The sequence below is a fragment of the Tupaia chinensis genome, unplaced genomic scaffold (genome assembly GCF_000334495.1).
Source record: "Tupaia chinensis unplaced genomic scaffold, TupChi_1.0 Scaffold000272_1, whole genome shotgun sequence".
Lineage (NCBI taxonomy): Eukaryota > Metazoa > Chordata > Mammalia > Scandentia > Tupaiidae > Tupaia > Tupaia belangeri.
Genome location: NW_006159754.1, coordinates 6953067 through 6975206, shown reverse-complemented (window position 1 = coordinate 6975206; position 22140 = coordinate 6953067). Strand labels below are relative to the sequence as shown.

The window sequence follows — 22140 nt, the reverse complement described above, 5'->3', positions numbered from 1 at the left end:
GAGATAAATAGGCAAAGTTTAGAGGACTTCAGGTCGGAAAAACTATTCTCTATGATGCTATAATGATAGATACATGTCATTATGTGTTTGTCAAAATCCATAGGAAGTACACCAAGAATAAGACCTAATGCAAACAATGGACTTGGAGTGATAATGATGTGTCACTGTTGGTTCATCAGTTGGAACAGGGGCAGCATGCTGGTGGCAGAGTTTGATTACAGGGGAGGCAGTGCATGTTGGAGGACGGAGGTGGGGTGGGGCGTGTATCTGGGAAGTCTTTGTACTTTATGTTCAATTTTGCTGTGAATCCAAAACTGCTCTTAAAAATAAAGTCTATTTTTAAAAAATTATAATATGAAGACAAAGTGGAGCTGCTTTGATGGAAACTGTGACAAATGAAAGGAGGAGAGAGGTGGGTGGAGAAGATGGAGTCCTGGCACTCTCATTCCCAAGCATTTCCTGAGACCTGGGGACTTGAGGACTTAGAAGAATGCCAGAGACCTAGGGGATAAGAGCTAAGTGCCTTTAGCAACACACACAAGGCTGTCAGATCAGGCCTAGCTCTCCTTCTGGCTCATTTCTTTCTGTTTCCCAACCTTTTGTGCTCATAATATCCTACACATATGAGTAATTTCCCCAGGGATCTCCCCTCCAGGGGGCTCCCTCTGTCTTGAATCATTTGCGCTCCTTCCCCACTTGATTGCTCCCTTCAAGTCTCAAGTCAAGTCTTACATCTTCTGTGAAGTTATCCAGAATTTCCCAGGAGACTTTCCTCATGCTTGGTTCACCCTGTACTTTGCATTACAGCATCTGTCAAATATATTGTCAGTTTGTTTTGGTACGCTTAACTCCCACTACTCTGTGAGCAACTCAAGGGCCGGGTCCATGATGTCTTGATCTTAGTATCCTCTGTGACCAGCATAATGCCTGGCTTCATAATATTTCCATAAGAATGAATGCATGTGTACATTCTACTTTTCCTCTCGCGTAAGACAATACCGCCTGCTACTATACTGGGATGACTTTGAGTCATTCTCTGGTGAGTTTACTCCTTTTCCATTAGTTTCTTTGACTTCAGGTCTTGATAGCAGTGGGCAGTATATTTACAAACCACGGCACCCATGGCAACCCATAGCTATGATTGGGCACTTAATGTTTTTCCCCATTTCTCTCCTTGACAAAGTTGTGTTCTTTCAGAGGTATCTTTTTATTTATTTATTTATTTTTTTGAGAGCTTTTTGCTATAGGGCACATGTGCTCGCCAGAAAGACAGAAAGAGAAATAAAGCAAGGAGAAATCACACCCCCGCTCCAGGGGGGATGGCCATGCCATAATCCCTTCTCCATTCTCCTCTTGGGATCTTGGGCATGCATGCTCACACCCGGCATGAGTTTAAGCCACCAGGTCCGGGACTCGAACTCTGGTCGACTACATGGGAGTCCAGAGACATAGCCATAATGCCATCTGCTGGTCCCCAGAGGTATTATTCTTGATTTACTTTTTCTTTCTGCTTCCATTTACACATACTCTTAGTTTATCTAAAGAAAGGTTAGCAGGGCAAGGAATTTCCAGTTCCCCATCTCTGGTAAAGAAGGAACTCAGAATTGTTAGCTTGAATTATGACCTTTAGACTATTTCAGTAAAAGATCGCTGTAGTTTTTCTGCCTAGAAATTTTAATACTTATTTTCCAGTCCCTCAATTGAACATGGTCTTGACTGAGCTAACATCCTGAACCTGCAGCAGAAAAGCCAGCTCCACCTGGATTTGACAGATGGCGTCTGCAGAGCCTGATGAATTTTCTAAGGTGGGTGGGTACATTATTCCTTTCTGTGATGTTTTTGTCTCCTCTGGCTTACAGAAGTAGCTCATAAAAGTGCTCAAAGAGTGCTTATTCAGGTGGTCAAGCTTTGTTTCCTATTTTGAATGAAGTCAGTCAATTCCATGGACTTCCTTGTTTCCTCCTGTTTAGCACATAGGGTCTTATCTCAAGTGTTCAGGCTCTCAGGAAAACTTGAAGATTAAACTTGAAGCTGCTCCTGAGTCAAGCTTGTTTCATTAACATGCCTGCAGCTCACACATGTAGGGTTTAGAGAAACTACACTCTGTCCCCTGGAGACTCATTTACATATTGCATTTCATGGGCACTTGAATTTGTTATAGTTGTGAAGGCTTTGGGTTGAATTTTCTATGCACTTGGGGAATAAACTTTTTCCCCAGCCATACTGACTATGAAATAATTGATCAACCATTTTTCACTCTATTTCTTAATCTATATTAATAGGAAGTTTCTTTCATAATGAATACTAAATAATTATTTACCATAAAACATCTTCCTAAGGTCAGGCTATCCCTGATAATGATCTCCAGAGTTTTTGAAATACAGGTAAATTGAAACAAGAGGAGAGCCATACATTAAGCAAGATTTATGTGAACGAAGACTACCTTCGCCTCCCATGTCAGATCATTAGAAAGGAGCAGATAAACTCAGACATTCATATCCTTTGGCATTTTTGAAAGACCCCCCTGCACCTCCCCACCACCACTCTGCATCCCCCATCATCAGGCTCCCCAGGCTATAGTCACTTGCCCATCTTGTCCTAGTCACTGTCTCTCATTCTTTGACAGTTTTACTTCCTGTCTCTCTGTCACTTTCTCAGTGTTCATTTTGACACACACTTTAGTTATTTCAGTGACCCTGAAAGGATGATCCTTTCCTGCACCATCACCTCTCAGTTTCTTGATCTCTTCTCCATTGATCTTACCTTCACCACAACCTTATCTGCTCTGTCCTAGTGGACACACCTTAGAATTTGTCACCATTGATAACTGAATTTCTCTATAACTTCAATTTCAAGCAGTCCTCTTTCCAAATGCCACATTTTTTTTTTTTTTTTTGGTCATATGGTGTGTGTGCTCATTGGAGAGAGACAGTGAGAGGGAAAGTGAGAGATCACCTCCCAGGGGCATGGCCATACTGCAATCACTTCTCTTCCATTTTCCTCTTGAGATTTTAGGATGCATGCACATGTGTCCAGTGATTTTCAGGCCACTTGGTCTGAGACTTGAGCTACAGTCAATCACGTGGGAGTCCAGCATCTTAGCCACCGTGCCACCTGCTGCACTCTCCTCTCCAATACCACTTTCTGTCCTTAAAACTTACTATCTCTAATAATCTTAACTCCAATAATCCACTGGTCCCTCTGGGATATATTGATTCTACCCAATTTTTACCATCCCACAGTTTCTCCATTTTAGATCTTGGCTCTTGCAGGCTTTAGTCCTGATTTTCCTTCCTACTCAGTTTAAATTCCAAGGTCCATTACTATAGTAACTGCCTTATATAAGCCCTCAGCTTCCTTGCCCTTTCCTTCTCATCTTACAAAACCCCATCTGAACTTACACAGATAAATTTGGCTGAAGGATCAACACACAGACACAGACATGGTCTCACAGTAAATTGATTAGTACAAGTCTTCAGCATATTCTTAAAACCGTCTGGCCACCATGATGCCTACCCATAATCAATTCACTCTTCTGTTCACCTACACACCCCCTCTCTCCTTAAGGTTCCAGTGCTTCCTTCTCATTCTCACTAACAGCTTCTGACCTTGCTTCTGACTTCTACTGAGAATACAGAAAAAATAGAAGAGAACTTCAACAAGATACCACCCTCCCACCACCACCAATCCCTCTGCTAACCTCAAGGCCATGTACTCTGCCTTCTTTTATATTACTGTCTGTTCATGGACTTCTTTTGTCCCTGAGAAATCATTCCAGATATTTTCTTTCTCTTCCTGTATCATTTTTTTTTCTCCTAGAAAGGATTTCCTCATCAGCATATAAATATGGTATAATATCACCCACATATAAAAACAACCTCTCTGTCCAACCTTGCCTAGCCAGCGTCACTCCATTTCTCTGCTTCTCTTTATGGCAGTCTTCATCAAAAGAGTAGCATCCACTTTTTTCTTTCCATTCTCCATTGAGCCCAGTCCACTGATGCTTTAGCTCCTACTTCTCTGTCAAACTGATCCTTTCAAAGTCATCAGTGATTTTCGTATTGGTGAAATCTATGGTTGATTCTTGGTCCTCACATCTTGCCTCATATATGAGCTACATTTGGTGGGACTGGCCACCCAATACTCTTGAAAACGTTTCCCTTACTTGGATTCCAGGACTCCATTCTCTCCTGATTCTACCATGTTCCCACTGCATTGGATACTTGCTTTCTGTTTCTTTGTTGGTTCATTTTTCCAGTCTAATGTTGGATATTCTAGGACTCAGAAAACATGCCTCAATTTTATAATCTCCACTCACTCATTAATCTCACTCAGTAGTATAGCTTAAATAGCATCAATGTGTGAATGACTCCCACATTTATAGATCTAGCCCAGATCTCCTTCCTAAACTCTAGAGTAACATAAGTAACATACTCATTTCCTATTTGACAGCTTTTCTTGGATGCCTAAAAGGTATCTTGAACTTAATATGTTCAAAATCAACCTCCTAATTGCCTTCCTCCATAAATTTCTTCTGTCTGATTCCTCCATATCTCATTTGCTAGTAACCCAATCCTTTTAGTTAGCCAGGCCCTAAAACTTGAGAATCATCATTTTCTTTCTTCTTTTTTCTCACATTCCACATAGAATCCAACAGAAAGTCTTCCAAGTTCTAGATTCAAACCAAAGACCTGGGCCAGCTCTGTGGTTCGGTCATTAAGGCAACCACATCCCACGTGGTCAACAGTGCAGTTATGGTCAAGACTCAGTAGCTTGAGAAACAGGCTGGGTGCATGTGTTTGTGTCCCCAAAATTCCCAAAGGAGGGAGAAATGGAGGAGAAGGGATTGTTGTGTAACCATTTCCTGTGGGGATCCTCACTGACCCCTCTGTCTCTCTCTGGTGAACACATGCACCCTCTGGTGAAAAAAACAAAAACAAAAACAAAACACAGACCTAATCTGACCACTTCTCACTATTTCCTCAGCTACCATGTTGGTTTATACTCTCTTAGGTTACAGGGATAGTCCTGAAGATGCTTAATGACCTGAACACCCAGGCTGCCTTTTCCCATGTCTAGGGAATATCTGAAAGCCTCATGCCTCCCCAGGTTTCATCCCCAGATTTTGCCATTTTAAATTCATCCCTATGCTGAGAGTTGTTATCTCTACATAGCCCTCTTTAAATATTTATATTTTGGGGTAGGAATAATAATTTTTATTTATTAATGTGTGTGTATGTCACTTCACCTCCCAAGATTATAAAAGTGCATGAAATGCATAACACTATAAAAAAAGTAAAGAAATTAACCAAGGAAAAATAAAGATGGAAAAAATCCAAGTGAATGGAAGGAGGTATGTGGTGAACATGTAGGTGCATACTATGAGATCCTTCACACTGACTAAATGGGAGGGATGTATGAGTCTTCCTCTAAGATGTGTTTTAATGTGAGGCTGCTTTCTGCTCTGTGAACCCCCCTGTGGCACCACAAACTCAGGGACTGCTTGGGCCTAGATGGGGAGAGGGTCATGTGGGGCAGGAAAGGCTTGGAAGGACAAGGAAGGCAGTGTTGGTTGGTAAGTCTCCTCCTCACTGGAGAGTTTATCCTGATCTGTGCCACAGTCAGCCCTGGTATCCTTCCCAGTCTCACACCCTCCAGCCCACCCCCACAGGACACCCTGAGTACTTACCAAGACCCAAGCAAGAAACTCTGAGTCCCGATTTTCCAAGATTCCTGGAATAAAAACAATGCAACACATGGTCATCATTTTCTCAGATGAGCCCACACATTCAGCTCACTCTATCTCACTTTGGGGGGCACTATTCTTGCTAACAGTCATGATGGAGGCAAAGCTGCAAATGCAGGCTACGGCCTGGAGAAGAGTCTCTGTCTCATCACCGTTTGGACACTGGCAAGCTTGAAATCTGCCCAAGCTCAGCACAAGAACAAAATGTCTCTCATAAAATACAGCTTTTAATTCCCAAATAATCTTTATTATTAGGTTGTCAGGAAAGTCATGACATATTTTCCTATGAAAAAATACATCATGACTTTCCCAACTACCAGATAATTTGTTCACACATTTATTGTCTTTTTTCTTCTAGAATGTGAATGTCCTGAGGACAAGAAACTTCACCTTACTCACCAATCATTCACTCACTCTTCATCAGCAAAGCCTGACACACAGACCCTTTAATAAGTGTGTTGACTTACTGACTAACAAACTGACTTTAAAGCATACAGGGATTATTAAATGAACAAATATAAAACTATTCTTTGGGTTATCACCACTGTGTTATTTTATATACAGAGTTACATAAAATCACCACAGGAAAGTCAAATAGTTCTTTTAAAAATGATTCTTTTCTTCTTCCTCAACATTCTTTGTTTTTATCCCTAAAAGCTTGTCAAGGAAAAGAAAAACATTTTGATCTCTAAATAGGGATAGAAATAGGAACTCTAGTGTTTTGTTTTGCTTAATTGCCAGAGGTCACATACTCTTGCCAGAGAGAGAAAGGGAAAGGAAGAAAGCAACTGTAGATGGAAAATAACCAACTCTAAAAAATTAATAATTAATGTGGTTTATTTCCAAATAGAGTATGAGTGACCTAGGCCCCTTTCTCTCTCAGGGTGATCAGGTATAGGGGTTCCTTTTTATTTGATTTGAGAGCAAGAGACAGAGTTTTTAATTCAGTGAAGTTTTTCCATTGGTCTGGCCCAAAAAGGTGAGACATGCCGAAGGTGGGGATTGTAGGTTATAGGTGGGTTTTACAGCTTTTACGGTGGTCATTGGAAAAGGAAGCTTGCTGAGATCAGAAAGGAATGTACTTTAACAGTGATAAGGAGGCTTAATATACTTCACAAAGATACTCCAATACTATGTCAAGGGCAGGCTATAGGAAGAATCCTGTTACTAATGGACCAAAGTGGTTTGTCAACATCTGTGGGCATGACTCTCCCTAGACCCTCTGGAAAGGACTTTGGAAAAATAGGAAAAAGCAGTCAGACTTCTGTCCATACAACTTCCAGTGGGATGTGGTCCTGCTGCAATCCTCTTCTCCATCTCCCCATCCTGTCAGGATCTGGGGTATGCACACACACACAGGTCCAACATATTTCCAAGCATCCTGGGCTGATATTCAAACCATACTTGCCCAAATGGAATCCAGCTCTCTTAACCACTAGGCCACAAGGCTGGTCCAAGAAATTCTAGTAACTATACATTGTGAAGATACAGATTTAATCCACAAATTCTCAATGAGGAGGTCTCATAGAATTATTCCAGGGACCCAAAGGTAAAGCTGAAATCATTGTAAAATTATCTATTAAATGATGCATCCTTTATTGTCTGATCAGATACTATCATAAGACTACAACTTCCCTTCTTGCTTTCACTCCAAGCAAAACAACATGGAACTTTGCAAGCTGCTCTGAGTATAGCAGCTCACTTCCCCAGATTCCCCTTGATTCATCGTCAATGTTGTTTTTCTAGGTTAACAATTAGTACTCTCATTTTTGCATTGTATTTCTTTGTTCTGCTTGTTATTGTCGTGTATAAAAGGCCATCTAAACAACACATTTAATTTCACAGAGTTGTCAAAAGTGCATCACAATGCAAAGTTGAAAGACCTTATTTTTTGACCCACTGGCACAATTAGCTGAGAGACCTTAGGGAAATCACTGCCTTTTTCTGGGGTTTGATTTTTTCATTAGTAAGATGGTCTGTTGACACCTGTGCTGTTCACCTAGTATCCCTGTGGGAGCATCAGAAGGTGATAATGTGCAGTGAGCAACTGCAAGGCATAAAGATTTTTGGTGTGTTCTTAATGGGTTGGCCCTCTCATAGACATGGTTCTGAATTTTCCCATAGTCATTGAATATTCATGGAATAATTAATTAAACTGGAATTTTAAAAAAGAATTATTTTAACTTTTTAAAAAAAGTTATTTTAGTTTGACCAGAGAGGGACAGAATGACAGTGAGAAAAGAAAATGAGAAAGCAAGCTGCCAGGTCCAGGACTCAAGCCGCTGTTGGCCATGTGAGAGTCCAGTGCCCATAACCACCACACCATCTGCTGGCCCCAATTAAATTGAATTTTAACTGAATGACATTAATGATATAGAAGGACCCCAAATTCATAAATAACCCAGGGCTGATAGCTGCCTGAAATTTTTGCCCTCTGGCAAACTTACTTCCCCTCCCGGGAGTTACAGGATAACCTGAAACCTTGGATAGATTAGTACCTTCAATAGATTAGACTTCCTGCGTCTCTGACTCCACCCTTTGATGCTGCATAGGGCGGGTTCTGAGCCCATTCCCTATCCCAGGACTTCCCCTTCCCCAATCCCCCCATAAAAGACCATGTCCAACTTCCAGTCAGAGCCAGAGATTCAGAGTGCTAACTCCTCCATGCCCTCCAGTGTAATGAACAGTTCTCCTAATCTCTCTGAATGCTGCTTTCCATTCCTCTTTGGCGTCTGGTTTTCTGCAACATTACAAATATAACTGCAAGAAAACTGTCACATAAAGGTGCATGTGAAAAATATTTGGAAATACTAACTAGGAGAAAGTTAATTGGATTTCTCATACAAATGACTTTCATAAGAAATTTTCTTTGAGTAGTTTCTCAAAATCCATAGGATGTACAACCACAAGAACTTCCTTTGTAATCTGCAAGTCTGATTTTAAAGGATAGGAATCAAGAACAAAAGCTATATAGTTGGGAGAATTTTAAAAAGGTTAAAGCCAAACCAAAACAAACACACCAAAACAAAACAAAATTTTAAAAAAAAAGCGAATAACTTTGTCTTCCATATAGAGACATTCACTAATGAATTGATAAATATTTATTGAGAGATTGCCATATTCTGGGCAATGTCTTAGGTCATGGGAATACAGAAGTGAACAAGGAGCCTCTCAGTGGGGTATGTACTACTGGGGAGAGCTTTGCTTATGGAGAGCTTTGTGAGCTTGTAACGTTTTAGGGGCAAGCTACCTCAGGCTTCCTTTCGCATAACTTTGTGGGTATCATAGGGAAAGGGATCTAGGTAAGGGTTTTCTTGTGATTTTTGATACCTTTTGTGGTTTTGAGAACAATAGGGAAGCTAGACTTGGTGCATAAAACTGTGGAGCAAGACAGTTCTAAACTAAGGCTTTATAATCAGAGATTTTTGTAATAAACTCAGAGAGGGCAAGGTTACATCACTGGGTACCTACAGAGCAGTATCTCAGCACTCAGCGTGGGGAGACCTGCCCTATATTCCCATGGAAACAATCTAAGAAGATAATAGTCACTCTGTTATGGGTCTAGACGACTGAACAAAGAACTATGAGCAATAACAAACTGCAAAGTAGCAAGTACTAAATGTAGTTGATCTTCTTTCCACTGCTAATTAAACACTCAGGACATATTTTCTGGAATGAAAGCCTTAGAAGGTTTTAAAATGTAAGAAAATTTCAATTAGGCAAATATTGATACAGTGGTGATAGATTCCCACCTTAAACCTTGGTGTTATTTCCCTTAACTCTTTAATTCCTTTAATTATTTCTCTAAAGATTTCGTTTGATATCTAGAGGGAAAGGTTTTCAAATTCAGGTGGGCATCTTAGGCATTTTCTTTGTATGAGAGATACATGGACCTGTAAGTGTATTGCCTTTCGTTTGTCCAGGTGCTGAGATTTAAGTGGTATGTGTGTGTGTGTGTGTGTGTGTGTATATATATATATATATATATATATATATATATATATATATTGGCTAAAGGTTGTGTATACTTGCCAAAGAGACAGAGAGGCAGAAAGCGAGAAATCAGCCCCTCCGGCCCCCACAGGGCAGATAATCACACCGCAATCCCTTCTCCTCCATTCTCCTCTCAGAATTTTAGGCATGCACACACACACATGCCTGGCATGAGTTTTAAGCTGCTGGGCCTGGGATGTGAACCACAGTCAACTACATGGGAGTTCTGCAATGTAACCATTATGACATCTGCTGGTCTCTACAACACACTTAATATGTAATGGTGCCCTTCACTTTGCAGATGGAGAAAGTAGTAGGAGCTAGCTACCTCTAATGCAGGGCAAAGAATTTTAATCCTTTTTCTGTGATCCAAGTGGTGCATCTGCATCCTTCTGCCTCTGTCCGGGTCTGTGCAATATTGAGTAGACATATGGCATTTAACCAGTTACTCTGATCCATTTAGCTCTAGTAGATGATAAAAGTCTTGATACTTCTATTGACACATTTGATCTAATGAGTCCAAAATATCATTCTGTAGCTTGTTTGTGTGGCTATCACATCAAATAGTGGCCAAGTTTAGCCACCATGCTGGGCTATAACACATACTCATGGCACCCACATGAACTTTGCATAATCTTGTGTGACAAGATCATGCAAGACAACTTTATGTAATTTCATTTTTTTTTAATTCCTCAGTGTTCATATGAGTAAGGCTACATAAAAATTCTATAAGCACATCCAACTCCAATTAGATTGAATTTCTTTCCTATATGATTCAAAATAGTTTCACTGCAAGGGTTACCTATTTTATCTGTGTCAGATATACCAGAAGGAAGTCTCACCATGCTCATTTTTAGTATCTGCTACTGTTCAACTCAAAATAAAAGCTTCTCTTTTCCAGGTGAACCTGAACTGATCTGCTGCTAATATTAGACATGAATGACATCAATATGGGGGCCTGGGACACTTATTTTTTTCAGTCAGATTTTGGAAATCCTAAATCTTAGGGAGAGTTATTGAGAAGAGAGCTAGCTTCTTGAGAACTCAAAGGTTGTATTTCTCCTTTTCTTTCTGAAAGCAGACTGCCCACTCAGTGACTCCATGGCTGTTTACTCAGTGACTTAGGGCAATGGTTAGTTCCATGACAGAGCAATAAGTGTCATTTCTAGTGCTATTGTATGGAGCATCCAGCAGGCTCTGTTTTTTTTTTTTTTTTTTTTTGGAGAGATTTTCACTGTAGGGCACGTGCGCTCGCCAGACAGACAGAGACATAGAGACAGAAAGCGAGAAATCACCCCCCAGGGGGGATGGTCACGCTGCAATCCCTTCTCCTCCATTCTCCTCTCGGGATCTTGGGCACACACGCACACGCGCCCGGCGTGAGTTTTAAGCCACCGGATCCGGGACACGAACCGCGGTCGACTACGTGGGAGTCCAGCGACATAGCCATTACGCTAACTGCTGGTTCCCAGCAGGCTCTGTTTTTAAGGCAGTGATAAAGTAGTAGAACTGAAATCATGCATCACTTAGGCACATTATCATCACACATGCCACTCTGACACACACAGCTCTTTTACAAACCAAAGATGCTAAAAGCAGAAGATTACCAGCTCCAATGTGTTGTTTTAAATTACTTGCTTCTGAATGTGTGTATCTTAGACATTATTTACAGTTTCAAACTGCTTGGGAGAGAGGAGTAGGTAGCTAAAATATATGCCTTGCATTTGACCAAAAAAGCAGCATATGACATAGGACACACTCCCTGATTTAAAGGTTGACACAATAGAGAGGGACTGAGAACATATGTCAGGAGCCCCCATGGCCAGGTCAGGCTGGCAGAAACAAATTGGGTCTGACCTGGTTTTTCACACGGTCAAATTAGTACACCGTGAGCTGCCCCACTCTATTTGAATATCTGATCTTCCAAGCCTCACTCTGCTATGTGCCATGCCTTACCTTGAAGTTACTAGTCAAATCTGGGGTTTGGGTTTTTTAAAGTAGAGATGTATATTTACTATTTTTTGAAAAGCCCAGAGCAGAAAGCATGATTGCTTGTCAGCCATCTGACTTTAATTATTGTTGAGAAATGAATAGTTTGACAGCATGAAGGTAACTACAAATGGTAATAGTGTTTTCTTATGAGGGCCTTGTTCATCACTGTTGGTAAGTGAATAATGACTCATTTAGAAAGCACCAGGCTCAGAAGTGAGTTAGCCATGCGTTTTGATGACAGATATTGACAGGTCTCACATGAAACTTTGTCTTTTATTTTTTTTAATCTATTCGAATAGCAACGAAGTAGACTAGGATTCTTTCAGATTCTTTCATTTAAAGGTTAAGTCAGTTATCACTTGCTAATTCCAGCTAAGTTCTTATTGATTTTCTTTGGATATGCAAAATCACCTATTGATCTGTATCCTTCTAGAAAAATATAGAGAAATATTGCAAAAAGAAACCTTCCTGTAAATAATTAATTTGTTCAGAAGAGATGTGTTGAAATTCAACTGTGTACCGGGCCTTGAACTAGGCTGCAAGGATGGGTTGAATAGCAGATAGTTGTAGCTCTATTGGAGCTTACATCATAGGAGTAGAGATAAAGAATAAAAGGATAGTATGACTAAATGTAAAATTAGGATATTGAGGAAGTTGTCCTGGTTTGTTGGTTAGAAAAAGCTTCTCTAGAGAAGTGACGTTTAAACTGAGATCCAAAGGAAGAATAGAAAGTAACTTAGTAAAGACAGTAGGAATTGGCATTTCAGGCAGCATGAACAGCATACCAGAAGGCTTAGAGACTGGAGGATGCATGAGTAATTGAACTGAAAGGAGATTTAGGCAATGGAAAAGTACAAGCAAAGGGTAAAGTGAGTCCAGAGGAGTCTAGTGGATAGGGGATCAAACAAAGCCTTATGGGTTATGTTACGATGGCCTTGGTATGAAGAATGGTTGGAAAACTACTGTAAACCTTAAGCAAGAGAAATGGGTAGAAGGGAGGCAAGAGAAGGGGCTAGGAGGTCACTTGAATAATTGTGATGAGAAATCATGGTATCTTGAAATTGGATTTCATGGTGATAGAACAAGTGAGAATGATTCCAGATATTCTTAACCAGTAAAAGTTCATAGGACTTGGTGTTTGGCTGAACATGAGAGTAAAAGAGGATTAATGGGCCATTTTTGGGTTTCTGACATGGGCAGTGAAGAGGGATGTGTTTCATTGAAGTAGAGTACATTGGAGAAACGAAAGAGTTAGGACCCATCTGTGGGCATGTGGAGACTGAAACACCCATGAGACATTCAAGTTAGCTGTCTGGAACACAGAATAGGGAAAAGAGTTTTCTGGTTATGGAGGATAATGGGCACCATGGGCTGGGTCAGCCGCCAAAGGAGACAGTATTGGGTGAGAGAAAGCCCAGGTTCTCCAAAACTATAGGTGGTGAAGAGAGAGCTGCATTGGCAAAGGAAATCACTAAGTGGAAAAGATGCGGGGGGAGCCAAGGAAGCATGGGTGTCAAAGCTAAAGGGGGAGATGGCTTAAACAGGAAGTGAGTAGGCAGTGATGCTGAAGGCTGCTAAGAGATCAAACATGAGGAGGATGGAGAAATGCCCTTCCTGCTCAGCTACATGAGAATTGCTGATGACATCTCCAGCAGCCATTTCAGTTGCACTGTGCTTGGGAAGCCAGCCTGGCTGAGGCCAGGGAGTGACCCTGGACAGATTGGTTAGCCTTTTATAAAAAGCCTTTTTGAGTTTCTTTTCCCATCTACAAATAGAGATAGTAATAGCTCACTACATTTTTTTCTAAGATTAAGTGAGGAAAATATATTGGGTCATGGGAAAAGTCATGACATATTTTTCTATGCAAAAATGTGTCATGACTTTTCCCACAACCCAATAAATGCAGCACCAGTCCTAGCACATTTTATAAATGCTAGTTGCTTTCTGCCTTTCTTCTTTCTTAGGAAAAGTGCTAAATCAAATACCCAATCTGGTGCGTTCAGATACTAATACTGAATCTGGAAGGAGGCTGCCTCTGTGGCTCACAAGACCCACTCCCTCAGCCTAATGATCTTAGTTAGATTCCAGCCCAAACGGATTGTGCTCAAGTAGGACAACTCCTGAATCTATTGTTTGGGAATTGTAAATTGTTCTGCTAGCATCGTTAGAAAAGTTGCAACCAGGGGATGAAGATAGAACAGAGAGGCAAAGACAAAGGGGGCATGTTTGTGGCAGTTTGGAAAAACAATGGATGTCTGAGGAATTTAGAACTGTGCTTCCATGGCCATGGGCAGGGAGACATGGAGGTGTATCATAAAGATCATGAAGTGTGGATGTGATTTTGCAGGCTTCGGTGTACTGTGGAGGAAGGGCTTGAGAAATGCCCACTCAGGTCTCTCATCACTGAAATGGAAACTACCCATTGCTTCTTTCGTTTTCTCTCTTTCTCTCTCTCTCTTTCTCCTTTTCTTCCTCTTTCTTTCTTCTTTTTCTTTCTTTCTCTCTCTCTTTCTCTCTTTCTCTCTCTCTCTCTCTCTTTCTTTCTTTCTTTCTTTCTTTCTTTCTTTCTTTCTTTCTTTCTTTCTTTCTTTCTCTCTTCCTGCCTTTCTCTTTCTCTCTTTTTCTTTCTCTCTTTTTCCTCTCTTCTTTCTCTTTCTCTCTTTCTTTCTTTCTTTTTTGTCTCAAACACCCAAAATATCCAAGAAGTTGGAAATCTGGAAGTCAGTAATTCAGAATCTTAAATCAGAAGAGTCAAGAACTTCTGTCTCAAGAGCATATAATTTGGGGGTCCATGAACTTAGATGGAAAAAATATATCTGTTTTTCACCATTTTTGGGGGGTGTCTGGAGGATACACGTACTCACTAGAGAGAAACAAAGAGACAAGGAGAGAGAGAGAGAGAGGAATAAATCCCTCTCTCAATGGGACACGGACACACTGTAATTCCTTCTCCTCCGTCTCTCCCTTTCTTGGGATTTTGAGGATGCACACACTTACCTAGTGTGTTTTTCAAGCCACCAGTTCTGAGACTCAAACCACCAGGTTGGCCGTGAGGGATCCAGCTGCCTTAATCACCAAGCCATAGAGCTGGCCTTATTTATTTACTTATTTATTTTACCAACTTTCAACTAAAAACATTTCCTTTCATTATTCAAATATCTTTGATAATCTCCATCTGCCATCAACAGAGAGTACTACTATTTTTGTATTATATTACAGTTGCTTCAGAAACCAGACATGTCATTTATACTCACCATATGCACTCGTAACCACTTGGAAATTGTGGTATTTGACCCATCCCTAGAGCTCATTATTTAATACATTAATTAAAAGTGCATATATTACTAGGTCACAAATCTGGTTTTTAAATATGTTGAAATATATTTCAATTTCATTGGAATCCTACACATTTTATACTACATACTTAAAAACTCTTTAATTGAGAAGGAGTCTGTAGGTTTCACCAGGACTTCCAGAGGGATTCATGCATCAAGAATTTTGGAGGCAGATGAAAGATAAAAGTTGTTAAAAGCATGCCTCTTGGTACAGCCATATGCCACAAAGCTACGTGAGTTTATAAGGATGTTTTTCAAACTGGAAGGGAAGACAATTTTGAAAAGCAAAATTAAATGTGTAGTGCCTCACCACTATTATTGAAAATGTGTACAATGTGGTAGATAATGTTGATGTCCACTATTGTTTTTTTTTAATTGCCAGAGTACATGTACACTCATCAGAGAGTGACAGAGAGGCAGAGAGACAGCAAGGCAGAGAGAAGGATGGACAGGGAGAAAGCATCCCCCGTGAGGTCATGCCATAATCCTTTGCCTCCATTTCTCCACCCTGTCAGAATGTGGGGCATGTACAAAAATGCACCAGGTGCATTTTTCAAACCACAGGGACCAGTATTTAAATTGCACAGTTAGCCATGTTGGATCTGGTTCCCTTAACCAATAAGCCACAGGGCTGGCCCAGTATCCCTTCTTATTAAATTTTAGTAAGTTAAAAATATTTCTTAGGCTTTTGTTGGATCACTTCAAACTCAAGCCCATTGCTTCTATGATCTCTACAGTCATGCACCACATAATGACATTTTGATTAACCACCAACCCATGTACCATGTTGGTCCCATATTATAATAAGCTATACCACAGAGTCTAGGTGTGTAATAAGCTATACCACCTAGCTTTGAGTGAGTATACTCTATGATGTTCACATAAGGACAAATTGTCTAATGACACATTTCTGTCAACTTAAACCTATCTTAAGTGACACTTGACTGTATTTGTATATAAATCTCTTGACTACAAGAATCTCTCATTCTAGGGCTCCTCTAGGGCCTCACCTACCTGGAGAAAAGGGCTTTCCCCTGACTAGCTGCTAAGGAAAAAGCAGATGAGAAGATCTGCCAATCCTGGGGCTCTGTGGGCTTAGCAAGAAGTAGCTTGCCTCATGCACAGTTCTTCTATCAGAACAATTCACTTTCATATGACCCATGCATTCAACCATTTCATGTTCTATTTTATATATTTCTGTTTCTTATAATATAAAACAATCTTTCCTTACTAAATCTTCAAGCAAGTCTGCTGTCTCAGAGATGGACAGTGTTGGCCTTCTGACTTTCTTGGGTAGCCCTGGACCCTCTGCAGTTCCAGTTTGGGAGGCCTAAATTTAAACTATTACCAACTATTTATACATTACTAGGAGAAAGTTTCAGAGTCCTCCATGGCAGCTGAGATCTAGTGTTTTCAGGGAATAAGAGAAATGAAGGTGTTCTGCTGAGAAGTCACCCTGCCTTCACACACTGAGTGTCTAGATAAGTTTAAGTGAAATGTAGTCAAGCATCTGAATACTATTGGGGTCAACATATTCCTCAATTTCCACTGAATCTGTGGCACAAAAGGAGAAAAATGGAACAGCAAAGAGTTTGCAGATCACCTCCTCCTGTGCACCTCTGATCACTCAGATTGAACTTCTAGAAATTAGGAAGAAAGGAATAACCTATCAGGTGACTAGAAATCACCACAGAGGAACAAGAAATATGAGAAACCAAGAAAATACCTCTTCCCCAAGGGAAAAGAATAACTCTTCTTCATCCACAGACAGTACAATGGAACTCATGGAAATGTCTGATAAAGAATTTAGGATATTCATAGGGACAAAGCTAACAAAGATGGAAGAGAAGAGAGACAGTGAACTCCAGAAGAAAAGATCTGATGAGTTCCATGAGGTGAGGAAGTTCTTATAAGAACTGAAAGAAGAAATATACACCATATAAAATAATCAAATGGAACTGTTGGAGATGAAGGCTATAATACAGGAAGTCAAAACCTCCCTTGAAAGTGTTAAAAACAGCTTATGCCATATAGAAAATTGAATCTCAGATGTATATAACAGAATCACCGGACTAGTAAAATCCACCACAAAGACTGAGAAAATAGCCCCCCAAAATGAGAATAATATATGAGAAATACTAGATAGCATTAAACGTCCAAACATCCAGATAATCAGTATCCCAGAAGGTGAAGAGACTAATAAGGGCATTGGTAATCTATTCCATGAAATCCTGGAAAAAACTTTCCAAACCTAGAGAGGCATTCAAAGATCCAAACCCAAGAAATACAAAGGACTCCAAATAGGATCAACCCAAGAAGATCTTCTCTAACACACATCATAGCCAGATTGACCAAAACCATAGACAAAGACAAAATACTATGATTGGCAAAAGAAATGTCAAGTTACCTACAAAGGATAACCTATCAGGCTAATAGTGGACCTCTCATTGGAAACAATGTGAGCAAGGAAAGAATGGGAAAATATACTCAAAATGTTGAGTGAAAAACAATTTCAACCAATAATACTATATCTGGCAAGATTATTCTTTATATGGGAAGGGAAGACAAGAATGTTCTCAGATAAACAAAACCTGAAAGAATTTACTGAGACTAGACCAGCTCTCCAAGAATTTCTGAAGCTATCTCAGGAAAACTAAAGTCAGAAAAACAGAAATAAGAGTTCTAAAACAACTAAGAAAATGACCAGCTTAATGGTAGGGACAAGTCCAGAGTTGAATGTTATCTTCCAGAATTTAAATGGAAAGATCAGACCAGAACAGAAAATAGCTTAAGAACATGAGTCTGAATTGGTAAAAAAGAATTTTATGACTTTTGACTAAAACATTACTGATCTTCTACTATGCTTTGTTTTCCAGAGTTAAGGATTTTTATCTTCTCTTGAGTTATGGACAGGTCCATGTAACTACTATTCAAACAGAATCCTAACCTGTTTCCTGGCTTTAAATCTTAAGCAAAGATCTCTTAATATATTTTTTATTTTGATTTATTAAAGCTAAAACTGTCTTTCTTGAAATTAAGAAATATATTTTAAAAATACCTATCTAATGACCACAGTAAGCTATATAGCCTCAGCTAGGTGCTACTTTATAGCATATTCATTCTTCCCACAGGGTTTCATGCCTAAAGTCAACATGTGTTCAAGGGTATATATATGTGTGTGTGTGTGTATGTGTAGTGAAATGTGGGAAAAAATTAAAAAGGAATGGGAAGCAGCTGCAGCTACCAGAGACAGTGTAGGAGGGGGGAAATGGCAGACTGTGAGAAATAGGGGGAGAAATATACAAGAAACAAGAAATGGAAACTTACTTGTTGATGATAACATGTATGATTAAGCCACTTTACAGTGTATTCTGAACGAGAAATTGCATTTTGTATGCTGTGATGATGTTCAGTGAAAGAATGTAAAATAAATAAATTAATAAAAAAAAAGTTTCAGAACTTTTTCTCATATAGGTTTGTAGGGATTTGAAAGAGCAGTCAAGTGGTAAAGTGATAGAGCACCGAATATCTTGGAGAAATGGAAAGAGGGTTGTGACATCCCCCCGGAGGGTGATTTGTCACTTTCTTTCTCACTGTCTTTCTCCAGTAGCACACACACCCTACAGCAAAAAGAAAAGTAATTATTTGGTTTCTGTATCCTAGCTTTCCTCCACAGGGATACAACTCCATGGAACCCTGAAGTGATAAATTTTTTTTTTGTCAAGCAATGTGTTGACTGGTGGCTGTTTGGAGGTTCCTTGATAATCTCAGAATGGGGACTGATTGCCAGGGGAAGCAATGCTGTGATTTGAGGGTTGAAAGTTAAGCCCCACCCTACCTCCCACCTCCTGGGAGAGAATAGGGACTGAAGGTTGAGATAATCATTAATGGCTAATGATTTCATCAATCATGCCTCTGTAATGGTGCCTCCATAAAAACCTGAAAGGGCAGGGTTGGAAGAGCTGGTTACTGCACTCATGGAGGGTGGCCCCTGAGAAAGAGGGTGGAAGGTCTGTTTCCATACATCTTTCCTACTTATCTCTCCCACCTGACTGTTTCGGAGTGGTATTCTTTTTTGGAGAGCTTTTTGCTATAGGGTGCATGCACTCACCAGAAAGAGACAGAGAGACAGAAAGCGAGAAATCACCCCCCCCCAGGGGTGGGTGGCCACACCCCAATCCCTTCTCCTCTCGGGATCTTGGGCATGCATGCACATGCGCCCGGTGTGAGTTTAAGCAACTGGGTCTGGGGGGACTCTAACCGTGGTTGACTACATGGGAGTCCAGTGACATAGACATTATGCCAACTGCTGGTCCCTGAGTGGTAATAAATAACTAATAGTAAGTAAAGTGCTTTTCTGAATTCTGTGAGCCGCTATAGAAAATAGTGGTACTTAAGAAGGAAGTCCAAGGACCTCTGACTTACAGCCAAGTCAGACTGAAGTTGTGGGTCATCTGGGAACCTATAGCTTTTGATTGGCGTCTGATGTGGAGGCAGTCTTGTGGAACTGAGCCCTAATTGTCTGGGGGGGTCTGCACTAACTGCAGGTAGTGTTCTCTTCTGCTTGAATTGTAGGACACCCAGCTGCTGTCTAGACATTGGACGGCATGAGAACAAAACCAAAACACATCTGATCACAGAGGTGTTGTATGTTAAGTGTTGTATGGAAGGAAGGAAGAGCTTTTCCTCTTAGTATACTGGGGAGTAGATGGAGTGTGGGTCAGGACACATTTGACGCTTCCAAATTTGGTCTAGGGTCACAGTTTCGCGAGTAATATACACCTACTTGCCATTTTCAAAGCTCGGGAAAGAGAATGTAAAGCTTTTACATTTTCTTTACCTGTGAGGATGATTTATTTTCCAAGCCTGAAATTCCTCAAGATGAAGATAAAACCTTCTCTGGCACTCACTTTGTCATGAGAGCCCTGATTAGTTTGCACTGTAATGAGCCGTGCAGTTTTCAAAGGCAAACAGAACAAAAAAGCATCTGAGGTAGGAGTTCCATGCTCCACACCTTTCCGATGCCATTTACTGGGGGTGCATCTCTTGCTTTCTCTTGAGAGAGCCAAGTCAGCAGCGTGGCAGAGACTGAAGACTGAGCCTGACTGAGGGGGAGGGTGATATTTAAATATGCACTTAATCAAAAGTAAATGCTTCCAGCCACAAGGCATTAGTTTGCCTTTCACTTTCCTTGACAGGGGAACCGAAAATTTATGCCCATTTGCTCTGCGTGCCCATATCCATTTCATCTGCTGCCAGGGTGCCATATATCATAGCATATTTCTTCTGTATGAGGTTGTTTCTCCTTTCAGATTGAGATCTGCGAGGGCAGAGATGATCACACGTCTCATGCATCTGTGTATTCCTAAGACCTAGCACAGTGCTGAGTGATGGTGGCTGTTCAGTGGTGCCCGCAGTGGGTGCTCTAATGCCTTGACTTTGTTGTGGATAAAAACTGCACTGTTACTCGCTGTGACATTTGCTAGCTAGGGAGGCTCTGTCCTCTGCTGGAAAATCTTGGGCAGTCGAGTGCAGTAGAGTGCCTCAGTGCCTCTCTCGCTTACTATCAGTGAAACCACGGGAAATATATGGAATCTCTCTGTGCCCCATCTGTTACATGGGGATAATAATAGAAACTACCTCACAAGGTTGTTGTGAAGATTCAACGTGGGGGCGGAAGCATTTAAGATACTGCCTGGCACATGGTAAATGCTCTCTAAGTGCAAGCTGTTGTTAATTAGACACGAGTTGGAATCTAGCTCTGCTTCTCATGGCTGTGGGCATCTTATTTTACCTCATACAGGTTTCCTCCTCTGTAAAGTGAGTTTCTCTGATCCCTGTGAATGGAGGCACACAGTAAACGTTGGCTTTTCACTCTTCTCTCACCAGGGTAGGTGTTAGGGCCCCTCTTTTAATTTGACGAGAGGCTAGAGCATCTGAACCTGCTCAATGGAATGCCTTTATCCCTCCCTTACATCCTTCCTCTTCTCCATCCGCCCCTCCAGTTTCCATGGCCACTGTTCCAACAGGAGGACCAAATGCTGGCCTCTAGTATTAACAGCCTCAGAGCCTCAGACTGGAGTGATAGGGGAAATCACAATCAAGGTCTACCTCTCTGTTCAGCCTTGACCCTACTCTTTAGTTCCAGTCAGTCTAGCACTTTAAACCACCTGCAGGTCACCTCATCACATCTTTAGTACTTACCTCAGAATCAGAATGTCAGTCTGTGGAGCCTCCCCAAGCTCCCCCCAGAGCAATGAAACTCAGTGAAGTCCTAGGAATTTTGTTTTCTCCCTTATTGACTCTACAGCCAGTCAGTTAGCAAATCCTGAAGAGTCCCCTTCTGTCTTATCCCTTCCTCCATCCTGACTTCTTCACATATAGTGCCAGGTCAAACCCTTTGACTAAGGACTTCCTACCTGCTCTTCCAACTCTGAAGTCTGTCCTATTCTCTCTCAGTTTATCTCCAATCAGCCTTATTATCTTCTTCTTTGTAGGTTTTGACTATTATTATTATTTTTTAGAAAGATTTTTGCTATAGGGCATGTACGCTTGCTGGAGAGATAGACAGAAAGCGAGAAATCACCCTCGAGGGGAAATGGCCATGCCATAGTCCCTTCTCTTCCAGTCTCCTCTCAGGATTTTGGGCATGCACATATGCCCAGCATAAGTTTAAAGCCTCTGGTCTGGGATTTGAACTGCGGTCCACTACGTAGGAGTCCAGTGACATAACTATTACGCCATCTGCTGGTTCCTTGACTATTATTATTTATATGTTATTATCCTTCTTCAGTTATAAAGTACTTGGTAGAATCCAAGCCAGATTTATATTTGACTTCATAATACTTTAGCATCATAGAGGTGCAAGTAAAGATTTCATTAGCTTCATAAATGATCATATGGCATCCATCTGAGAAGTCTTTCTTTCCTCCCCGATATAAAATAACCTAAAATAATAACTCCCAGGTTAGGTATTATTTTAGCCTTAGTTCTCTTGTGTTTAGGTTGACTATTACTATTTTGCTTTCCTATTCAAAATTATAAGGCAAGAAAAATAAATAAAAGGCATGCAGA

General features: G+C 40.7%; 1 protein-coding gene across 2 annotated transcripts in view; it reads right to left on the bottom strand.

Moving 5' to 3' along the window:
- KCNAB1 (potassium voltage-gated channel subfamily A regulatory beta subunit 1) overlaps positions 1-22140 on the bottom strand; it is a 423260-nt gene that overhangs the window by 125466 nt on the left and 275654 nt on the right. For both annotated transcript variants that reach the window (XM_006149769.3, XM_006149770.3), the window contains exon 2: positions 5690-5733. In XM_006149769.3, the coding sequence (XP_006149831.1) occupies positions 5690-5733 (44 nt within the window). The remainder of the gene's footprint in view (positions 1-5689; positions 5734-22140) is intronic.